This window comes from Nasonia vitripennis, chromosome 5 (genome assembly GCF_009193385.2).
Source record: "Nasonia vitripennis strain AsymCx chromosome 5, Nvit_psr_1.1, whole genome shotgun sequence".
Taxonomy (NCBI): domain Eukaryota; kingdom Metazoa; phylum Arthropoda; class Insecta; order Hymenoptera; family Pteromalidae; genus Nasonia; species Nasonia vitripennis.
The window spans coordinates 10769242-10791748 of NC_045761.1; the positions used below are offsets into that span (position 1 = coordinate 10769242).

At 36.9% G+C, this 22507-nt stretch overlaps 4 protein-coding genes across 11 annotated transcripts; 2 read left to right on the forward strand and 2 right to left on the reverse strand.

Annotated features, from left to right (window-relative positions):
- The first annotated feature begins 419 nt into the window (after positions 1 to 419).
- LOC100124157 (ras-related protein Rac1) lies at positions 420 to 4294 on the forward strand. The gene is made up of 3 exons (XM_031932062.2): positions 420 to 817; positions 1963 to 2350; positions 2791 to 4294. Exons 1-3 carry the CDS (start codon positions 783 to 785, stop codon positions 2944 to 2946), a joined length of 579 nt encoding a protein of 192 aa, XP_031787922.1. The 5' UTR covers positions 420 to 782; the 3' UTR covers positions 2947 to 4294.
- Positions 3978 to 8021, reverse strand: LOC100124158 (exocyst complex component 7). The gene is made up of 7 exons (XM_008217594.4): positions 7758 to 8021; positions 7450 to 7695; positions 6841 to 7379; positions 6207 to 6755; positions 5898 to 6138; positions 5270 to 5539; positions 3978 to 4957 (listed from the first exon to the last, which is right to left on the reverse strand). The coding sequence occupies exons 1-7, from the start codon at positions 7765 to 7767 to the stop codon at positions 4692 to 4694; spliced, it is 2121 nt and encodes a 706-aa protein (XP_008215816.1). The 5' UTR covers positions 7768 to 8021; the 3' UTR covers positions 3978 to 4691.
- A 116-nt stretch (positions 8022 to 8137) lies between these two features.
- Smc6 (structural maintenance of chromosomes 6) lies at positions 8138 to 14266 on the reverse strand. 3 transcript variants are annotated; one of them, XM_016987843.3, is made up of 17 exons: positions 14080 to 14266; positions 12906 to 13098; positions 12449 to 12641; positions 12201 to 12353; positions 11749 to 12113; positions 11550 to 11680; positions 11270 to 11470; positions 11002 to 11198; positions 10592 to 10923; positions 10199 to 10512; positions 9890 to 10109; positions 9607 to 9777; positions 9340 to 9527; positions 9090 to 9255; positions 8690 to 9001; positions 8468 to 8601; positions 8138 to 8386 (listed from the first exon to the last, which is right to left on the reverse strand). In XM_016987843.3, exons 2-17 carry the CDS (start codon positions 13047 to 13049, stop codon positions 8359 to 8361), a joined length of 3249 nt encoding a protein of 1082 aa, XP_016843332.1. In that variant the 5' UTR covers positions 13050 to 13098; positions 14080 to 14266; the 3' UTR covers positions 8138 to 8358. The 3 variants fall into 3 exon arrangements, with proteins under 3 accessions (XP_016843332.1, XP_016843305.1, NP_001154946.1); NM_001161474.1 differs by having other exon boundaries at positions 8139 to 8386; positions 14009 to 14266; XM_016987816.2 differs by lacking the exon at positions 14080 to 14266 and having other exon boundaries at positions 12906 to 13425.
- Positions 13122 to 22105, forward strand: LOC100124160 (phosphoribosyl pyrophosphate synthase-associated protein 2). Of its 6 annotated transcripts, XM_008217595.4 has the most exons (9): positions 15677 to 15802; positions 16235 to 16350; positions 16660 to 17068; positions 17144 to 17566; positions 18026 to 19866; positions 19945 to 20184; positions 20258 to 20453; positions 20522 to 21789; positions 21866 to 22105. In XM_008217595.4, exons 5-9 carry the CDS (start codon positions 19158 to 19160, stop codon positions 22015 to 22017), a joined length of 2565 nt encoding a protein of 854 aa, XP_008215817.1. In that variant the 5' UTR covers positions 15677 to 15802; positions 16235 to 16350; positions 16660 to 17068; positions 17144 to 17566; positions 18026 to 19157; the 3' UTR covers positions 22018 to 22105. The 6 variants fall into 6 exon arrangements, with proteins under 6 accessions (XP_032457088.1, XP_032457089.1, XP_008215813.1 ...); XM_032601197.1 differs by lacking the exons at positions 15677 to 15802; positions 19945 to 20184; positions 20258 to 20453; positions 20522 to 21789; positions 21866 to 22105 and adding an exon at positions 13122 to 14608 and having other exon boundaries at positions 18026 to 18632; XM_032601198.1 differs by lacking the exons at positions 15677 to 15802; positions 19945 to 20184; positions 20258 to 20453; positions 20522 to 21789; positions 21866 to 22105 and adding an exon at positions 14405 to 14612 and having other exon boundaries at positions 18026 to 18643.
- Positions 22106 to 22507: the final 402 nt, after the last annotated feature.

Sequence of the window (22507 nt, forward strand, 5' to 3'; positions counted from 1 at the left end):
CCGCGCTTATCTCTGATAATACAGGAAAGAATGCGCAGACAGCGCTACTCGTGTGTATAGATAATATAAGTAGCTGCGATCGCGTTTTCGAATTCTATGTATGTTACCTAAAAAAAAATATAAGAGCTTGCGGAGTGCTGTAATACAGTGTCCTCGCGGCATTACAGCAGTCCCGCGTCGGGCGAGAATATACTCCAGCTCTCGCCGCGATAGGTATACCTATAGCGCACACATATATCCGAGCGTGGCACGTATTATATTGTGCTCACGTATATACACATACTCGCGGCAGCAGCAGCATATCCAGCAGGGAGCGCGCGTCGTTCCTCCTCCGACTCATCGACACTTCCACTCGTCCACTCGCTCCCTCCCTCTCTCTCTCTCTCTTTCTCTCTCTCTCTCTCTCTCTCTCTCTCTCTCTCTCTCTCTCTCTCCAACGGCTCTCGGCGAGCCGACCCAACGCGGCGCATTCGTACGAGCTTTGTCACGCTCGCTCTCTCTCACAGCCCTCTATAGAGTATCTCTCTCTCTCTCTCTCTCTCGCACTCCGCTATAGAAGCTCTCTCGGCTCACTCGCTCGGCGCGCGCTCCCACGGACAGACTACGCGGCGAATAGATTCGACCGACGACGACGAGGACAAGTTCGCTCGAATAGCAGCAGCAGCAGTGTTTGAGCAGTTCCCGAGGTCGTGCAGCTCCGGAGAGTGCGAGTCCAGTGGTGTGGGCCTAGGTCAGTGCGCCGACGACGAGCTGCCACGCTCCCGAAGCAGTAACAGCCGAGAATGCAGGCGATCAAGTGCGTCGTCGTGGGCGACGGGTGAGTCTCATTCCTTCTTTATCTCTCTTTCTCGCTCTGCTGTGCTCTCTGCTCCACGCTACTTCCGACTAATCTCAGCTCGTGCTCCTGGAGATGATCAAGACTCGTCCGGAGAAGGCTCCCCCGGGCTCGGGCCAATGTGGCCAGCAGGGGAGTAGTCGACCCTTTTCCCTCTCTCCCACTCGCTCCATCTTACTGCCGTCCATCTATCTCTGTCTCTCTCGCTCGCTCGCTCGCTCGCTGGAGACCTCTCCGTGTGTACAGGCCTACTTATACTTTGCTCCGTTACGATCGTCGCGGGAGCTACGTCTCGAGGTGGAGGACGCATCCTTAGATGTGCTCGCTCGTACACGATGCGCCCGCGATGCCGTATACGCACGGGAACCGAGAGTGACACACGGTCAAGTCGACGAGGCACTGATATTCTCATGGGCGTGGTGAACGCGGGACCTCTGACACTTTTTGCCGCGAGTCTCTGCCGCTCTGACACAGTTGCGCACTCACTCACTCTTTTTTAGCTTCTTTGTGGATGCTACTAACATGCATGCTTGTACAGCAAGAGAGGAGACGATGCTGTGTCTTGGCTCTGCTGTTGACCATGTGTGCATACTGAGATTTGCTCGCTCCAGCGAGCCTGATGGCTTCTTTTGTATCGTAGGCAAGGTGTCTTGTTTTAGAGCAGACCTTTGCTGGAGTATGTTTTCTATGTGACGATGGCAATACTATGCTGAAGCATATTGTTAAATGATTAAGTCATAGAGACATTCTTTATTAATTACTTTAAACAGAATTTATTATGTTGTGATTCATCCTAGCTTTGGAGTGAAATCTGAACTTGTGTTTTTGTTGCTATACATGCAACACATACTGGAGTTTGTAGACTTTTTATAAATATCAGATGTTCTGGTACAGTGTTTTTAAAGTTTCATATCAAATTTATTCTGGTGTTGCGTAATTCTTCTGATATTCTAATACAAAGATTTCATGGGTAGAATTTCAGCACAATTTGCATGTGTTTACACTGGAAACTGCTAGAAAAATGACTTTTGAAGCATTCCATTATTGAAACATTGTTTACTTTTACTACTTACAACAAAATTAATCAGTTGCCTTTCAAATAAGTAATTGAAACATTATTTTTACAGAGCTGTGGGTAAAACTTGTTTGCTGATCAGTTATACCACCAATGCATTTCCTGGAGAGTACATACCAACAGTTTTTGACAACTATTCTGCAAATGTCATGGTTGATGGAAAGCCCATCAACCTGGGCCTTTGGGATACAGCAGGACAAGAAGATTACGATAGGCTGAGACCATTGTCATACCCACAAACTGATGTATTCCTCATCTGTTTCTCATTGGTAAATCCTGCAAGTTTTGAAAATGTAAGGGCCAAGTGGTATCCTGAAGTGCGCCATCATTGTCCTACAACTCCAATAATTTTGGTTGGAACCAAGCTTGATTTGCGTGAGGACAAGGAAACTATTGAGCGACTAAAGGACAAAAAGCTTGCCCCTATTACTTATCCTCAGGTACTTACAATTTTTTGACTAATTTATTTGCAATTGTTTTCTTAAATTGAGTGTTGGATAAATATTTTCAAGTAGAATATTAATTTTCTAAAGATATATTTTAAAACAAAAATCGTAGTTTCTAAATTTTTTGAAACATTTTCAACGATGTTCAATTATTTGAGAGAATTGACAATTTTCATTATTCCAAAATGTTAAACATGTAAGTAATTAAAAAATTATGTTCTTTTATCAATATTATTAAAAATAACTAGTACTTATACATTGATATGATTTTTTCAGTAAAATTTTTAGTAGTGCTTACAGTATAATTTACTATATTTAATACTTTCGCGTCTTGGAGCAATTATTTCTAGTTGTGTAATCATCGTTTCAACGTTATCTTAAGCACGAAGATTTACGTAACACAAAAAATCAATTAACTTTTGCTTGACTTGCAGGGTCTCACAATGGCAAAAGAAATCCAAGCGGTCAAGTATCTGGAATGTTCTGCCTTAACGCAAAAAGGACTGAAAACGGTGTTCGACGAGGCAATTCGTGCTGTTCTCTGTCCTGTTCTGCAGGTTAAACCTAAGCGCAAATGTTGCCTCCTATAATATTAAATTGTTGCATCGCCGCGTAATTTCGCTGGAAGACGCTTGACGGCGCCCACCTTCTTGAATCCCTTGAAAGTACTGACGCTAGTGAATTAACGTCAAATCGCACAAAAAAAAACAACTATTCCCGAAGCGTTTTATTGACAACACAAAACAAGTAACAGAAACAAAATAAAAAAAAACAACATACGAAAAACGGACTAACACAGACAAAATGAAATAAAAGGGGAGGAAAGAAGACTTCCACGCTGATAGCTTCAGTATTTCCAGTGGACGTGCAAAAGGGTAAAGGGTTAAAAATGTACGCTCCTCGTCTCCGTTACTATTGAAAGTTCGTTCTCGCGCGAGATGAACAATCGATTATAGAGAGAAATTGTGAAAAAGAAAAGAGCGCCAAGATATAAAGCGATTGTGTACAGTATACTAGAGTATATTAATAATTATTATTAATGAATATCTATGAACGGTAAAAAAAATTATATATATATATTATACATTCACGCTCTAAAATAGACGACTATGTAAGTTGACTGTGTAATTTCTAGGCTAGGCTTAAGGCGCGCGAATCGAAAGAGCGAGAGAGTGAAATAATAAAAAAAGAGAAGCATGAGTATATATGTGACATTTGCTCCGCTCTGCTCTCGTCATATCTTTTAAACACTGCTTTGATACAACGTCTGTGATTCATACGCACAATGCGCCACACGTACGCGACGCGCGAAGACGACTCTAAAAAAAAACAAAGGAGAAAAGAGCTGAGACCCGAAACAGCACAGAGGGAGCGAATGCGTGTACGTTTATTTGAAATAAGAAACAAAAAATGGCAAAAAAATTTTTGAAAGGTCGCGTGAATGCGAGAACGTGCGCTCGTGAGAATCAAATGGTATGAGGTATAACGAGGAACAACTAGAAGAACGATAAAGATAAAAACCGATTAATTGTAAATAATTGCTGGAGTTCAAACTTGATCCTACTTGCTATCGGCTATACCTTATTAAGCTACTACTAATCGAATCTAAATCGAAACGTTACTTGTTTTTTTTATATATATATTAAAAAAGTATATATGAAAACGAGACTGGACTGGAATGTTTGATGTAAAGTGTAGTTTACACAGGTCTCTTACGTGTAATTTGTCACCGCTATACGTTTTTAAACGGGCGGTGAAATAATACTTGTTTCAGTCCGATTACAAAAAACCATAGATATTGTAACTAAATTTGCTTTATTAAATGGGTGTTTACTAAATGAGTGATACTGCGTCATCTCTTGCATGTTCAAAACATACGTCTGTCGAAATAAGCTGTAAGCAAAACTACCACATTAAATCTCCTCTTTTTAAATTATACACTGTCGTATGTTTTATTATGAAACAGAATCATTATAAAAATAAATATACCAATGTTATCCTACAGTGTTCGCGTGCGCGTACTTGCATTTTAACAATAAATATTTTACGTTGTAACAGAAAAATTTTGCACTTACTCGCTAATTTTACACAATATAATATCATTCATAGCGACGTAACGATATAACATGCACTGTCCAGGCATCGTCACGTTGCGATACATACGACTCTTTTTCTAATCGTTCGTACAAACTTTAATTTGTGAGGCAATTGATAAAGTCAAAGCTTGCTCGAGAAAGAGACAGACTAAATGTATCGATACCAGCATGACTGCCGCGCAGCTCTCACTGCGGTAGTTTTGCTCGCGGTGTCCCTTTATCTATCGATTTTTCCTAACTCACGCGGCAGTGTCGAAGAAGGTGTCAATAGTAGTAACCACCTGTTCAGGGCTGTACTTAATGTACTTGGCTGGATTCTTAGAGAAAGAGGTATGTCGATAACGTTGATAAAACTCTGTGTAGGCCGGTACTAGTGATTGACGCAGCTCCTTTCGTAGCTCCTCTCTGAGACGGGAGTCAGGAACTGCATAGCTGCGCTGAAACTTGGCGGCCTCTTCAAACTCTCGTGTGAAACCTGAGAAACGCTCCTTCAGCACCTTCGAGCCTGTAAATTTCGTAAACGCGATTTAAAAACGTGCAAGTACATAAATTACAGTTTTTAATACAGGTATCGACATTCTCGCGAAGATATTTCTTACCATTTGAGACCACTTAAGTCGTCAACGAAAATACCAAAAGCCCCGCGCTACTACCCATATACTTTCCCACCCATTCACAGCTCAAGAATTCAAATCAAAACTACTACTTGTATTGAGTCATCGCCGCGTAATTTCCTGAGCATTGACCAGTTAGTAAACTGCATAATAAAACCCTGTGATTCAACCGAGTATCAAAACGAAAAGAAAATAGCTGTTACCAGGCTCGTCATTAAGATTTTCGATGTGACCGCGGGCTTTGGCAAAGGTCGTAGCTACGTAGGTGGTACGGTCGCGCAACAGGAGCTCCTGGTAAGTTTGCTCGGCTGTAGGTTCTGCCAGCAGCAGTAGTTCCATTAATGAGCTTCGCCGCAACGCATTGATCACGTAGTTGTGGTTGTTGAGACGGAAGAGCGCGCGAAGGGCCGGATCCGAGTACGACGTATCGCTGCGGCTCACCAATGCCAGATTTAACAGAGCCAGTACTCGTTCTGCAAATTTTTGTTATGTTTTAATTGGAAAAATTCATATCGTGGGCGAATTGTAAAAGTAAAATAAAAATTCAATCTTTTGTAAATTTAGCTTGATAATAACGAAATAATTTAAGTACGCCAGTCACGCGATACGTGCGCATTTAACTGCACCGGGAAGAGTTTATCAGATGTTATCTATATTTTCTTATTATCAGCATTCTTGTTTCAGTTCGTTCGCAATTTTAACCGTTTCAGAAAATCTGCTGTTCTACACTGAACTGAGATTAATGATAATTGATACTAGCTACTGTTTAAACTTGTGAAAATTCCATTAGCGATTATTTTTAGACAAATGCTTAGAAAAATTTCAACTTACTTATGTAGAGGCCCAAAGCAATCCGATGCTGACTCTCTGCTTGCTTGGAGTTTGAACCACCAGAAGAGTCGGTCTCGTTGTGTCGCTTGAGAACGGTGCCAACGGTATCCGCGTACTCGGTCAGCTGTTCGAGGAAGACCAGAACATTACTTGTGCTCTCGGCCACGGTTCCGTCCTTGGGCAAAACCGCTCCGGACTCGTTGCGCACGTTCTCCCCGAAGCACTCAAGTGCTTGCGCACCCTGTTTTTGTTTCACAATTATCATTTATGTAAAACTGTTTATATAACAATTAAAATAAACAATCTTACAGTATCAGTGAGGGTCTGAATAACGGATGCGAATTTAGATCTAAGCGCGTACTCGCAGCCCTCGACGGTCCTCTCCAAATCCGGCTTGAGCTCCTCGAGATGCTTTAGTATCGGGAAGACCACGAGAACAGCGCTAAAATCCCTCCGAGCGATGCAGCGCTTGGCCCTCGCGGCGATGTTCTCTCCGTCCTGACCGACGAGGTCCATTGCATCGCGAACTGTCGCCTCGAGCACCTGGAGTCTCAAACTTGCCGGTAAAATACGCCCAACGAGAGTCCGCTCAGCTTGCATAAGCCGGTGTAAGCCAGCGGCGAGCAACAGGTAGTTTTCCATCTCCTGCTCGTCGGGCGCCGCGTCGTCAGGACCTGACTGGCTCGGTCCCGAGACAGATTTGCGCGCACTTGGAAACGACAGGCCCGTCGTTTGCGAAGCTTTCAGCAGCATTTTGCTTGCCTTTTTCTCCAGCGCCAGCTGCAGCCGTCGAGATGTGCGACGACCTGCAGTCTCTGCTGCCGCTGCCAGAGACTGACGATGTGCAAACTTGGCTCGCTATGGACAAAAATTTGACTCATTGCACAATTTGTGGTTACTCTTATATAGATACTGTAGCATTGATTGTCATAAGTATACTAACTGGCATAGGACTGGCAGCATGAGTGCTTCCACCGCTGGCACTTCTCTGATGTTCCTTCATCAATTGCAAAGATCGAAGAACAATTGCTGAACGTACAGATGAGTACAACTTGGCATGTCTACGATGTCCTCTTTCTTCAAGCCATCCAGATATTTTAATCAGGTCAGCAAGTGCACTTTCTGGTAACTGGCACAAAGATTGTGGTGAATCTTCGTTACTTGTATCCTCATCCAAACCTATCAAATCCAGCAAAACTATAGGTAGGACTGGTTTGCTTTGTCTTGCTAAAATATCATGAAACTCAGCATAAAGTGATTCAAGTCCTACATCAAAGAGAGTAGTGACATTTTCAAGTTCAACTGAGCTGGGGTTGTTTTTCTGGAAATAGCGTTGAGCGTTGAAAAGACGATTCATAGCTTCTAGAAAAGCATCTAAGCCTCCAGCACCGTTTGGCCCTCCTCGTACCGAGCCTTCTACTTCTTGACAAACCCCATAATATCCAATAGCATGATCGAGTATCGTCAAAGTTTTCTCTATATCTGAAATTTATATAACCTTATAGAATAAGTTAATAAGCATGATATTTCAACATATTAAATTATGTCTTACTATGCTGCTGAGCCTGAAGATTTCCAGTTTCATTATAAACTGGAAGTATAGTACGGCGTAATGTAGCTAATCTATCTTCTAAGGAAGTAAGGATAGCTACCATACCACTGGTCAATTTTTTACTTTGCTCTTGTACCTCTTTTAGAGCTTCCAAAACAGCAATCTCTGCTTCAAGTTTGCATTCAATCTCAAATCTTCGCTCAGATGTGTCTTCACTATTTAACTGCATTTTTATATTATGTTTACCTAAAAACAATCAATTCTTTAGAATATTTCTCTATATTAAAAAAAATTCAAGGTTGACATACTTTGTTTCATAAATAGTAATATTTATTAGAGAAGCTGCACCACTATCGTATTTTTTACAAATAGAACAATGGCTTAGATACAGTTTTCATTTTTGGCGTTCGAATCTCCTATAACATTTCATCATCATAATGTAATATAGAATGGAATATTTACATTACTTCGATAGTCAAACGTCAACACATAACCTCTGATAACGCCCTCAGTTCCTGTTTTACCGATTAATGAATGATACACCGACAATGATGCATTTACACACTATAAGGTAATCCGTTACAGTATTATTTATCAATCTTCTCCGTTTTTTGAAAAAATGTTTTTGAATGAAAGTCACTTGTAGATTTTATAGTCAGGGTATTGAATTAAATAACGTAAACAAATATGCATTTGTACGTTTTTTTTATTGATCACGTACACAAACTGTTATCTATCTAAAGGCACCGATCTAGGCACATCACTTACGAACGTTTTGAACATTTTATACAAAACTTGGAACATATAAATTATTAAATACGTTAACGATATAGGTTTTGTTAAATAAACCTTTATAAGAATTCAAGAAAAACAAGTTATCTTAAAAATAGTTTAACTTAAATAATACTTTTATGTATTCCTCTCTGGTGGTTCGAGTCTAAAAAAAACAACAAATTATATAAATTACAAAAAATGTTTTTGTAATAATTTATAGTAATTAAACAAAAAAATTACGTACCGATGAATACTTATGGAATTGTCTGCAATGATGTGAGAAGTATCCAAAGGTGTCAAAAATGCAAACTGACTTCTAGAATTGACTTTAGCAAAATTTAAGAGGATGTCTAGTATTATACGTCGATTTATTTTATCCTGAAATCAACAATTAATGTGCATTAGATATATTTGATGATACATGAATAATAAATGAATAAATTATAGTAATCAGAAACTCTTTTACCATGAAAACGTCAAATTCATCCAAAAAATAAAATGGTAGGCTTGTACTATCCCACAATGCCAAAATAAAGGCTACAGTAGAATAGGAACGTTCACCTCCTGATAAAGCTTTGGCATCATTGGTGGGTCGTTTGGCATCATTTTGAGGAGTAACTTCTAATATTAGTTCTGTCTGATTATGATCAATCGTTATTTGTCCCTTATAATTTCGAAGTGACAAGATATTAGTAAAAGAGGCTTGTACTCTTTCACTAATGCGCTGTTTCATATCTAAATAAAACTTCTTACGTTTTTGTAAACGTTTCAATTGTCTCTGAAATTATAAAAAAATAAAATTAAGTTATTAAAAATAGTGCTATACTATGAAAAATAAGCAAATTTATTTTAAAAACAATGTTTACCTGATTACATTTAACAGCTTCTATCGCGGCTACACGAAAATCTCTAAACTTTTCTTCTTTCTCTCTTAATTCTGCAATCAGTACTTCTTTGGAACCATATTGTTTCTCGACATTAACAATTATTAGTTTTAGTTCTTTTATTCTGTGATTAATGTGATCAGAGTTCCTTTAGAAATTACATGTATATATAATGATAATTCTCAGGTTTATTCAAATATAATTTTCAATAGAGTTCATAAAAAATACATACTGTTTTATTTCGATTCTCGGGCTAGCTTGTTCTGCAACTTCGATTTTCGAATTAACAACTCTTTGTTGTTGTTGATGGTCACCATTTAATTTTTGTAAATGTTGTTTAGCTTCTTCCATTCGTCGAATAGCGCCTTGATTGGAAGTGCTCAATCTTTTTTTCTCATCTTTTAGTTCTCTAATTTTATCCTGATAAAATAGTAAAACATAACAGCATAAAATACAATTAAAGCAAAATATAATATTGATGATTAAAAATATTTATTACTCTAATAGGGTTCAGTCTTGCATCAAGATTTTGTGCAAGATCACGACAACGTTTAAGCTCAACACTCAAAGAGTCAACATTTTTCTTGCACTGACGATGTTCTTCTAATAAATGATTTTCTTCCTCTTTCTTTTGCACAACAATCCTCTGAAGTTCTTCCAATTCGTTTCTCTGAAACAGTTTTTATAATCTCTTTTAGACACAAATAATAACTAAATGCTTTAAAAGCATTCTTCATTCAATTTTATAAAAATTTAGTCTAATTTGAACTGCCTATACTTACAAAAGTGTTAATTGTATTGTCACTACAAGATTCAATGGTTTCTCGACAATCTTCTAGCTCCCTCCTTAGTTGGTTTTGCTTCCTAGTCAAATCTCTTACTTGCTGCTGAACTTCGGTTAGATTAGCAATCGTAGTACGTTTTTTTTGTGTCATTTCTCTGAACTCTTGGGTAGCAAGTTCTAATTCTTGTTCGGCTATGCTGATTTCTTCTTGCAGTGATCTTTTAATAAAGTAATGAAATTAATCTTTTTAATTTGTACATTTTTCATAAATTATATTAAAAAAAAATTATTGATTTATTGTACTCACTGTATAGCTTCATTTGCTGAAACTTGTAGGTATCGAGGCTTGGAGTTAACAAATCCACCATACGTCCGGTATTCCGGATCGGGGTAAAACAGATCCGCTTTTTTTGTAATTGCCCGCCTACAATTTCTTGGCACTTGCTGAGTACGACCATCCATCACTGTACAGGCTTCTTCGGAAGTAGGTATTAAAAGAACACATTCGATGTCTCTTTGATCAATTAGGGAATTAGCTATGATTGGATTAGTTATTTCCATAATTTGAAGTAAATTTGAATATTTTGGTGAGTTAACACAACCATCTCGTACATCATGCACCTGTAGCATACAAAAGATTCAAATATGTATTTTTTATAATGCAGCGGTATCATTGAATTTGTTTTAAATGTCAACTTACTTGATTAATGAATTTACTAATCAATATTGCTGGAAGTTTATCATTACGGTACACTTCTTTCATAATGATTTCTAATACTTTAGCGTCTTGAGTATTATCCACGCAAAAAGAAGAGAGAGTGCCGAATCCAAGGTGACTTTCTATGGCTGGAATCCACGAGGAATCTTTCACCTTAATAAACGAACCAATAGGTCCAAGAGGTTTCTGCCTAAACCTTCCTCTGTTATGTTCTTCTTCAATTCTTCTAATTAGTCGTGGCATATTTGCTCCAAAAACAGTTAGTGCATCGTTCGGTTGATTTTGAAAACTATTTAATCTGCGCTTGAGAACATCTATAATATTACAAAACAAATGATATTTTATAAAAAAGTTTATAAATGAAATACTAAAAAGAAAAAAAGGATACTAACTAAGATTTTCACTTTTAGAATTCAGATTAATTTTAAGTCTGTTTTCATTTTGTTCAATACGTCTTTTATTTTCTTCCAAATGCATCAGATCGGTTTGTTTTGTTCTTAATGTAGCTTCTATTTCATCAAGTTGTTGTTCAACTTCGGATGATCTTTGTCTTGCTTGTTGTCTTTTATCCCCAGCTACACTATGCTCTCTAAAATATGACTTTTGTGTATTATTATATGATTTAAAAATTTAATTATGCATTATAATAAATTTATATACCTTTCAAGTTTTGCTATTTCATTCTGTAGTGTAGCAATATCGGTTTCCTTACGTTTGATGTCAGCATGAAAATTTCTTGCTTTATCTCTTTTTTCATCATAAATCTTTTTAGCTTGTAAAAATTGGTCATTAATCTCTTTAAGCTTGGATGTAGATTCAGAAGCCTCAGCTTCATTTTGTTTTATTTCTTGATTGAAGTTCCTATAGAAGAGACATATTGAATAATTGACTATGTATTGCTAAAATCACAATAAAAAAATACCATTAAAAAGAAACTAACTCTATTTTGTCATCGATTTCTTTTTCTTTTGAAGCTTTTGTTTGCTCAAGATTTTGGAGTTTATCAATGACCTTTTCTTGTTCTTTAATTTTGACATCTATTTGCAGCAATTTTTTCTCTTCTTGTATCACCTACAAAAATTACCACTATTAGATAAAATTTAATTGTATCAAATTATTTAAAGATAATATATATTTACAAAAGCCCATTGTAATTCTTTTTGCAAAGCTTCATATTCTAGTTTGTGGTCATCTAGAGATTCTAGTGTCTTCAATTTCTTCTTAATTTTTTCTATTTCCTTTTCATTTTCAAGCAAGACTTTCCTATCTTCTTCTAAACGCTGGGACGCGATTTCACTAGCTTCATAAGCAACCCTGTAATTCTTGCCAATGAAATCTAGTCTTGTAGCTTTCATAAATAGTTTGTACTTGGCTTTAGAATCATTTACCGCCAAGAAATTTCTTGAAACGTCTTGATTTAAGACTGAAATAGGGTTCTCTACTTGAATGTTTAACGCCTGAACAATGTTTTCAAGCTCGTTTCGTTTTGTAGAAATAAGTACGCCTGTAAGCAGAATTTTTTTTATTTATACTTGAATAGTTTTTTAAATGTAATTCATGCAACAAAATTTACTGTTGCTTTTAAAAATACCTTCATAGTTTTTGATTTTGTATGACGAAGTAGCACCTATATTTCGTATAACTGTAATCTCAGGTCCATATGTATCATACTTGTGAGCCATTGGTCCTTCATTGGTGATTGTAATCTCTACCGCAGCAGAGCTTTTACCCTTCTTAATAAATTCTGTAATAGCAATTACAAGATATCAGAATTATTGTTTAGTTAGTATAATTAAAACTTTTTAACTTTATTAATAAAGCATAAAAAATTTCTTTTACCTCTTATTGATGGTCCTCTGTTAGTGACATTTGCTCGAGCTCCTAAACCTACTGTTAATGCAGTAAGTATGGCGCTTTTACCACTGCCATTTGCTCCAACAATGAAATTAACTTTCTGATTCAAATCTACTGACATCAAACTGTGACACATGAAGTTTTTCATGCATATCTTTTTGATTCGTCCAGCTTCATGCTAAAATATTACAATTATTTAATACTTTCTTTAAATTATTCATAACATATAGAAATAATTGCTATAAAAGAATTAACCAAAGGGCAATATCTATAACATCTTAGAAGGAATTTATTCACTTGTTCCAATCACAAACAAAGAATCTTGACCAAAAAAGCTATAATAGAACCCCTTCTAAGATTCATTGTGTATATTGAACAAATTTTATACAAAAAATGGTAAGCATCAACAATACACGCATTGAAAGAATATCAACACACCCACCTTATTGTCATTATCTTCAAGGAAGCTGGAAGATGATTCCTGACTCGAAGGTTGACTGTCCCTGGCGCGCTTAGCTTGCGACGATTCCTCAGGTTCGGACGCCTTCTTCCTCTTCCTCCCTTGACTCATTTTCTCCGCAGCCATGACTCCTGTGTTGCTTTCCTAGCCAGCGGAAAGCTCCAGCCTCCAACGACTGCTCAGAAACAAATACACTGCAGTCAGTGCACAAACGTCAAAGATCACAGCGCGCGCGTACGAGAATTGTAGCGTCGCGAGTAGGTTAGAAGTACGCGATAGCGATTGGCACGCGAATTTCCGACGATGACGTGCGGCGCAACTGACTACATCTTGCACACGAGGATTGCAGTTTCCACGGCCGGATGCGCGATAAACTATGCGACGTGTTCCCGGAAGCGATTAACGAAAACACGAGAACCGCGACGTTCTTCCCGCGCCCGATTTTAGATGCAACAGCGCTCAGCACGAAGTCATCATGTTTGTTGGACAACGTTCGCGTATAAAGTAATATGGGCATGGGGTACGGTACAGTGCAGTTCGCGCGCGCGGCGCCCGTTGTCTTTTTTTGCTGCGGAGCTCTGCCGGTTCAAACCTGCGCAGCTGGCGCCTGAGCGTTCGGAAACTCACCCGATTGAGGTCTGTCTTTGTTGGAATTTTACGAGAGTTTCGTGAAAGAGTTTTTTATTCTTGCATTCCAGTTTCCGGTATAGATATTTAGTGTGGATGTGAGTTACGGGAAATCCGATTTTACCCGATGATCGAATCGCAGGATATTCGGCAAAAGATGTGCTCGCTAATTTGTTACCAGTTGACGACAACTTTTACTAAGACACTGTCATTTGTTTTTTTTTTCTCATGAGCGAAGGTCTTGAAATTCGAAGAAAAAACGTCTAAGTGCTTTTTGTTTTATCTACAATCCGCGAACAACTACATATCTATCCATATCAATCTTATCGCAAAATCCGTGATATATAGCTAACGATATAAAAAATGTCGCGACTGAGAAAAACTACCAGCAGCAGTTACTCATAACGAGAAATTTAAAAATACACTCACGCAATTAAACAATTGTTGTATGTACATACCTCGAAAAGTTACTGAAAAAGTTGAGTCAACGTAAAAAAATTCGCAGTATTTCTTAACAAAAATTACGTACGATATAGGGGAAAAAAATCCGTAAACACGAGCCTAGTCGAATATAAACACGTATGTCCTTTGAGAGAAAGATCGTCACAGCATAAAAAACAAACTCTCTGGCCGGAGTTGCAGAGCCGTGCGATTTCTTCTCTCCTTACTGGAACGCGACTGCCGACTGCCGAGTGCCGAGTGCCGACTGATTGACTGACCAGAACACAAACTACTCACGTATCGCAAGCTTCAACTCGCGTTCAGGCAGATTCCTGCGCTCTCGGTGGCTTGACGGCGGCGCGGGGGAGGGGGAGATTTCGCGAGGAGAAGAATTGACTGGCGCAGCGGGCCTTAGTGGCATATACTATTATGCGTTTGTTTACAAGGATGAAGTGCAGAATGGTATATTTATAGGAGATGATGCTAACTTATATTGGATCTTATTGGATCGTGCAAAGGGATGATTACTTATCTTTGCTCGGAGAAGAATTAAGTATACGTTATCTTCAACATCATCGATTACACGGCGAACAACTATGGAATATCGGTGAAAATGAGTGAGTACGTGCATAAATATGTTATATATATATATATATATATATATATATATATATATATATATATATATTTTGTTGGTTTATAAACAATATGAATAATTTTTATGATGTTTTAAAAAATGAAACGCTTAACAAACGATTGATGCTGTCCATTTATAATCATTCATTACTTATTTAGTGATTCGCAAATTACCTAAAATCATCAAAATCGTCAAAGCTGAAAAACTACGCGCAGCTAGCTCAAAATCTGCAATAAGCTCTATACCTGCACCACGTGCTGCTCTTCTAATTCTCCATAAAATCCGTCCACTTTATATCCCTCGCGTGCGATAAGCTCCTGCAATAAAAGTAAAAACTCTTCTCGCAAAGACAATGGCCAATTTCGAGCACATCAATGACGGGAACGGGCGAGAAAACCCCGGAACTTTATTGCACCGACGACCCATCTGTGTTGCTGAACCGAGAAATGTTTTCTTCCTATGCATAGAATATAAGTATAAGTATAAGCGTGTCTATTATGTGCGGGTTTTATTGTTCTTTAGAATGAGACAACGAGAGAAATTTTTTATTATTTTTGGGTTTTTCCCTTCAGAGTATATCGTAGCTAGTCTGCAGCTTTTATTATCCACCAGTATTTTTGAGAGGAAGGGTATAATAACATCTATAAGCCCAAAGAGCCCCCCATCTGAACTCTGAGATTCAGTGCATAGGGATGCAGTAAAACTGTCTATAGAACAATAGTCCCTCTTATAACGTGACAGACCCTAGATGGCAAAGCCCACCAAGATAAGCATGCTACGTGTCGCAGCACTCCGCATCGGAACGAATATTTCCAACGAAAACAATAAATATCATTGTCTTATACAACTGCGAAAGCTATGACCTATGGCCTATAAGTACTATTACATAATACGCAACAATTTAAAAAACTGGCTGAATTCAAATCTCACTCGCAAGCAAACGCGATTGGTCAGCTGATCCACGCCAGCACTGCTCGAGAGACAATCCAAATAGCGCTCGTAAAACCATCCGGAAATCATCGTAACGCAGCTGGCGAGCGTTGGCAACAGTGAGCTCTGAACAGCTGGTGTCTCTCCTATAGCAGGCTCAGTAAATAAAATAAAACGCTGGCCTGAAGGAACGTTCTATTCCTGCGCGATTTGTTGCATTTAAGTATATGATAAACACAAAGCTGTGAGTATATGTTTTTGCTGCTTCACTTGCGGTTTCGCGCGATTTTCGATTATTAGTGCACAGATCGTTGAATCGCGAGGTATTGTTTCGCTACATCACGCGACGACTCTCGAGTATATACCGGAGTGGATTTTCAAGTGACTTTTAACACCTATACAAGACAAATACCAGTAGGCCGCACATTAGTGCTAGCGCGTGCACTTGCGGACTCGGTGTATGTAATGCTGTCGTTACATAAATGTAACAATTAAATTAGCTCGCCGTTATCTCCAATATCTCCATCTGACATAATTTCGGGAGGAAATCCACTTGTGTGTACTTGTTATTCGCGTTATAAGGGATATTTATATATGTATATCTTGACGTCTTGACTGCGTATCTATACTTATATACGTAATGGAGCTTTGTAGTGAATGTATACCTTTATTTCAGGTGTGATTGGTTCACTTTCTTCGAGTTGAACAAGCCATCATGGATAGGCCAATTGCTGTTGATATTGTCATCATCGCAGGAAATTCACATCCTGAATTAGCCAGTTTGATTGCAGAGTAAGATTTTATTTTTCATATAAATATTCATTGAATTTTTTTTATCAAAAATGTAATACCTTTTGGCACACAAATCTACATCAACATACAATTTAAGCATAGTACAGAAATGCTATATAGTTATATTATTTATTCTCTTATCAAGTCAGATATAGCTTATGGTCATTAATGGTATTATGTATTTGACAGACTTATATTTAACATTGATATGGTTTATGAATTATAAAGACTCCCAGTTTTTATCAATTGATTATTTTAATTTTTTTCATTTTATTAATCATCATATTAAAACAACTATGTCTCTAATAGCCGATTGGGTGTCAAAAATGGTGGATGTGCTGTATATTACAAAACAAACCGAGAGACTATGGTTGAAATTGGAGACTCTGTAAGAGGAAAAGATATATACATCATACAAACAGGAACAAAAGATGTGAACAATAACATAATGGAACTGCTAATCATGGCCTATGCATGTAAAACATCATCAGCAAAAAGTATTGTTGGTGTTGTTCCTTATTTGCCATACTCAAAGCAGTGCAAGATGCGCAAAAGAGGCTGCATAGTCTCCAAATTATTAGCTAAAATGATGTGCAAAAGTGGTTTGACTCACCTTATTACAATGGATCTTCATCAGAAAGAAATTCAAGGTTTCTTTGATTGTCCAGTTGACAATTTAAGAGCTAGTCCTTTTCTACTTCAGTACATTCAAGAATCGGTTAGTAATTGATATTACATCTATATTTTAATGTTTCACAAAACACATACTAAGCCAATGATGCTAATTATTCAGATCCCAGACTTTCGAAATTCAGTAATAGTAGCGCGAAATCCGGGCAGTGCCAAGAAAGCAACGAGCTACGCAGAACGTTTACGTCTCGGAATTGCTGTAATCCATGGTGAACAGCGTGAGTCCGAATCCGACATGAACGACGGGCGCTATTCGCCGCCCACTCTCTCCTCTCTGAGGACGATGCAGGTAGGCGTTGGCGTGCCGGTACACCCAGCCAAGGAGAAGCCGCCAATCAACGTCGTGGGTGATGTTGGCGGACGTATTGCCATCATGGTGGACGACATGGTTGATGACGTACAGTCCTTTGTAGCTGCTGCCGAGGTGCTTAAGGAAAGAGGAGCTTACAAAATTTACGTTCTTGCTACGCATGGGCTGCTCAGCTCTGATGCCCCGCGACTCATCGAAGAGTCGCCCATAGACGAGGTAAGACTACCCTTTTTTTATACTACACTTTTACGCTATATGTGAGTTTAGAAAAATCTAATTCAAGATGCGTTTGTTACGTCAAAATAAATCGATGTGTTTATTTTTGAAGGGAATGGCAATCCAAGCCATCGAAATGTCTGAGTGGATTTATGTATGTTTATTTATATCTCAGAGAGCAAACTAAATACTGTGTTCAGTGTAGCACTCGGTTAATTAAAATATATGTATTGAGCAACTATTAAGAGATTATTAAGAGAAATTGAAAAAAATAGTATTTTTAAATATTTATTAGATCTATACCAGATTGAGAGAATAAATATCTGTGAATACTTTATTATATTTTGAAAAAATTCATAATTTATTGCATAAAATAGTTTAACTAAAAATAAAACGTTAATGTTAAATTTTTTACTAAATTTCATGCAATAATCAAAATCTCAATTTTTTGCTTTTAAGGTCGTCGTCACCAATACAATCCCACATGAATTGCAAAAAATGCAATGCCACAAAATAAAAACAGTAGACATCAGCATTCTGCTGGCAGAAGCTATTCGACGCATACATAATAAGGAGTCAATGTCTTACTTATTCAAAAATGTAACTTTGGAGGACTGAGTATTGTCGGTATTATTACACAAGTTGAAAGTTAATACCTGTACACATATGTATATCACGCGGCTCATCATTGCAACCGCCGTTTGAAGATGAAAAGAGAGAATTCTATTTACATACATCCACGTAACATAAATTTATTATAGAGTATAATTCTATTCTCTAATTTTCTATAATATTTTTATATAATCAAGATGATATATACAACCGCGATTATTGAAGAAAGGTCATTTAAGAACGACTTCCATTCCATAAGGAAGCGGTTTTACAATCATTGATGTATTAAAATACTACAGCATTTTTACTCTGAATTGATGTATTATTAGTTTTTTTTTCACGTGTTATCTTTAATCATCAAGATAATAATTTTGTTATAAGTCCTATTGTTTTGAACGAAGTTTTAAAGCCATTTTGCTAACAAACTTAAATCGATTTTGTTTTTATTATTTTCTATTATTATGATTATTATTATATAATATTATTATTTGCTATTATAATTATTTTTATTAATATACCAATCACTAGTTTCGTAAATTGTAATGTTATATAAATATGTAGATCGCACATGACGATTAAATGTAATCAAATAGTGATGATCACATTAAAAAGAAACCTTAAATCAAATTCTTATAATTTATTTACTCAGACTTTTAAAATTATAATAATAAAATGACATTAAACTTATGTAGTCGACTTATGGACATGTATTCTGTAATATTTTCAAGTATAGAATTCTTGTCAATTTGCAAAAGTTATCAAGCATGTATTTAATATTTGCATAATTTTATTAATTTTTCATTTTCAAAATCTTGTTACATTTATTATCGATTTTTAATCAATGCATTCAGGCTAAATATAGATTCTAAAGCTGCATAATGTTGTCATAGCAACGTTCAGCTTGTTTACTGACTAGATGCAGTGGCGTTAAATTAGTAGCTATACAGTGCATTAATCATTGTCGTGATTAAATATCATAATGCCTCAAATAATCGATTTGCAATACGACAAAATCTGCACATCTTTGCAAGCAGAGGACAAATTCAAAAGGAAGAAAGGTCTGCAAGAGATTCTAAAAAATGTTCTGAATTCATTGGAAACTAAGGATGAGGAAAGTTCCTTGGTTTTGTGGGAAATTTTTCATCGCCCCGTCATACGAATACTTCATGATCCAGTAGAAGCATGTAGAGATTTAGCGCTAGAGATTTTAAAAAAATTTTTGCTCCACTTGCCTTGTTCTGATAAAAATATAGTTTACATAATTCCAATCATGGCTAAACGTTTGGGATGTCAAGAATTAGTTGAACAATCAGAAGAAGTCAGATTAAAGTGTATTATATTACTCAGAGCTATTGTACAGAAATATCAAGAAAACTTAATTTCATATTTTGAAGATTTAATAACAATCTTGACAAGAACCGTCACTGACAAGTATCCCAAAGTGAAGAAAGAAAGTTGTGATTGTATTTGTGAAATTGCCAGAGCAATGCCTAGTAACTTTTATACAAAGTCAGAGGTTTTCGTAAAGCCAATATTAACAAATATATCTCATCAACATTATAAAATACGAATGGCAACAGTTAAATCTATAGGTGAAGTTCTGCTTTTTGGAGATAGTAAGCTAATGGAAACAGTGGCAGGTCCCTTGGCTGAAAGACTTTTCGATCAATCAGGTGCAGTAAGAACAGGTGAGTATCTTTTTTTTATTTACTGACGTGTTAATCCAGAAAATTATTAATTTATCAAACAACTTTTTCTTGTTTCAGCTGTTGTTGAAGTGGCTGGATTATGGATGATCGATTTGAGAGACCGATATAGTTGGTGGTACAAACTGTTGCCTTTACTGCTTACTGGAGCCAATGACATTGTCCCAGAAATAAGAGCAAAGGCACTATCATTGTGGATGAAAGCAGGAGAGCAGTTCATAAAAGAAAACGAGACTGATCAGAAATTCAAGCATAAGCTTGATTTTCTTCTTGAGGATTTGCCACATTATCCTGCTAAAAGTAACCAAAAATTAAATCGTCATTTCTTTAATTTATGTACTACAATAATTTAAAATTAAAATTTTTTCGACAGTTATTAGACCAAACTTAGGATGTCGAACGATTGCTCAACAAAATTTGCACAAATTAGTACCTGCGATTTCACGAGAGTTAAACGATTGGATGGCAGATATAAAAGTTCGCGCTGCGCAGTTACTGTGTATTTTAGTATTAAACGTTGAAGAGGAAGTGACTGAATATCTTCCAAAATTACTGTCGCCTATGTACCGGTATATACATTAAATTTATTCAAATATGAAAATTGTATTATTTTACTTAAATAATTCATCATTTATAGCGCCTGTAATGACGAGGATAAAAGAGTCGTCGAAAACATCGAACTCGCAGCCGAATACATGGGCTTCTTCGTCCTTCCAAAGGTTTATTGTGATCTCATCTTACCAACTCTCGAAGAGAATCCAACATCTGGACACCTTAAGATTTTCGCGTCTATATTGAGAGGTAGCGAACGTGAGAATCTCACTAAAGAACTATCTAGAATCGGGCATCTTTTGCAAGAGAACCACATTTGTCAAAGTCGCAAGATTCGCTATCAAATGGAGATACTGTCTTGCTGTCGATCAACTCTCGACGTCTGCAAAGAGGACTGCTCCATTATTTTTCATGATCTATTCATCGCAATTTTTACGACTCTGGCGATGTCATCCGATTCTTTAGTGGAGAAAAGTGCAATATCGCTTTTAGAACTCCTTAAAAAAACTGAAAATTTCGAAAATCTTAACGAACTTTTCGACAAACACGTCCCACTCATTTTGACCACTATGCAAGAAAGCCCTGAATCGTGGGAAATTAACTCATCTGAATTTCATATTTTTTACGCTTGTATTGTTTACGCAAAATCAACGACTTACAAGCATCTGCATTTGATTCACCCAGTTTTCGAAAAAACGACCAACGCCGAAGACGACAAAAAATTAAGACTGAAACAATACATTCTACTTTCCGATTATTTACAGAATTGGGATAAGTTGCTCGAGGAAAATAGCGCGAATGCTTTTATCGAATTTGCGAACATTGTTCTTGAAAAAATGATTATTCCAGGATTAAAATGGGCTGCTGGTAGAACAGCAGAAGCAATCAGAACAGCTTCTGTTTGCTGTCTATGCGCACTGTTGAGCAAAATTGTAGATAACTGCGAAGAAAGCGACAAAGAGAAAGAAGTTAAGACATTTTCTATATCCGTGGAACATTTTGGATGGTTATTTGAAACCGTCAGACCCATTCTTGTGACTTTGTTAGAAGACGACGCTAACAAGACAAGATTGTATTCTTTACAAGCCATTTGCCTTGTCATAAATATTGGACAGGAATTGTCTTACATCACCGAGGAGCACATACATAAAATAAGTCCCGAGATAGTTTCGCGTTTAGAGGATCAGCATGATGAAGTTCGCCTTGCAGCTGTAGAAGCTTTGAAAGAAATATGGAAAGTTTTGCCAAAAGATTATGATCTTGCTTTTTATTATGTTCATATTGAATATGTTTATTCAAAAACTTTGATTCATCTGGATGACCCGGGAGAACAATTTCAAAAATTAACACTTGGTAAAAGCATTGTTTAACATTATTTACCTAAATCAGTTTAAGTATTAATTTCCAAGTTTTGCATGTTTAATTTCAGATTGCTTGATGGCACTTGTCAAAGTTCACCCTGAACTACTAATAGAGAAAGTTGAAAACTCCAGAGCAAATTTCATTAACCAAAGGGCCTTGGACCAATTGGTGGAAGGCGCTCGAGAACATTTAAAAAAGAAAAACTCTAAAACAAACTAAATTCTTAAATTTAACTTTTGTTTCAGATTAAGTATTTGACTTTAAATAAAAAAAAATAAAAAATCATACATTAATAGGTACATAGTAACACTGAGTAAAAACGAAATCACTATAAAATTTATCTTTGAATTTTGGATGTGTAACCAAATGCAGGATCGTAGGGATTTAAATTTTAAGAAATTAACAATTTCCTGAATATACGTTAGAATTTATATCTATAGAGTTTGCAACGTAAACGAGCGTTTTTTACGTTTTCATAAGATCGTTAAAAAATTTAATTTATAGCACAGTGTGGCTAAAATCCGCTGTTAAATCACGCCTATCTGTGACTAAAGTAGTCCTTTTTGCACCATGTTTATCACACTCGCTACGCTCGTGTGCTAACCTCACGGTGCAAATGAGGACTACTTTAGTCACGAATAGGCGAGACTTGCGGATTTTAGCAGTCTGTGCTATAAAATTTTATACGATACTCTTGACTTAAATGGTT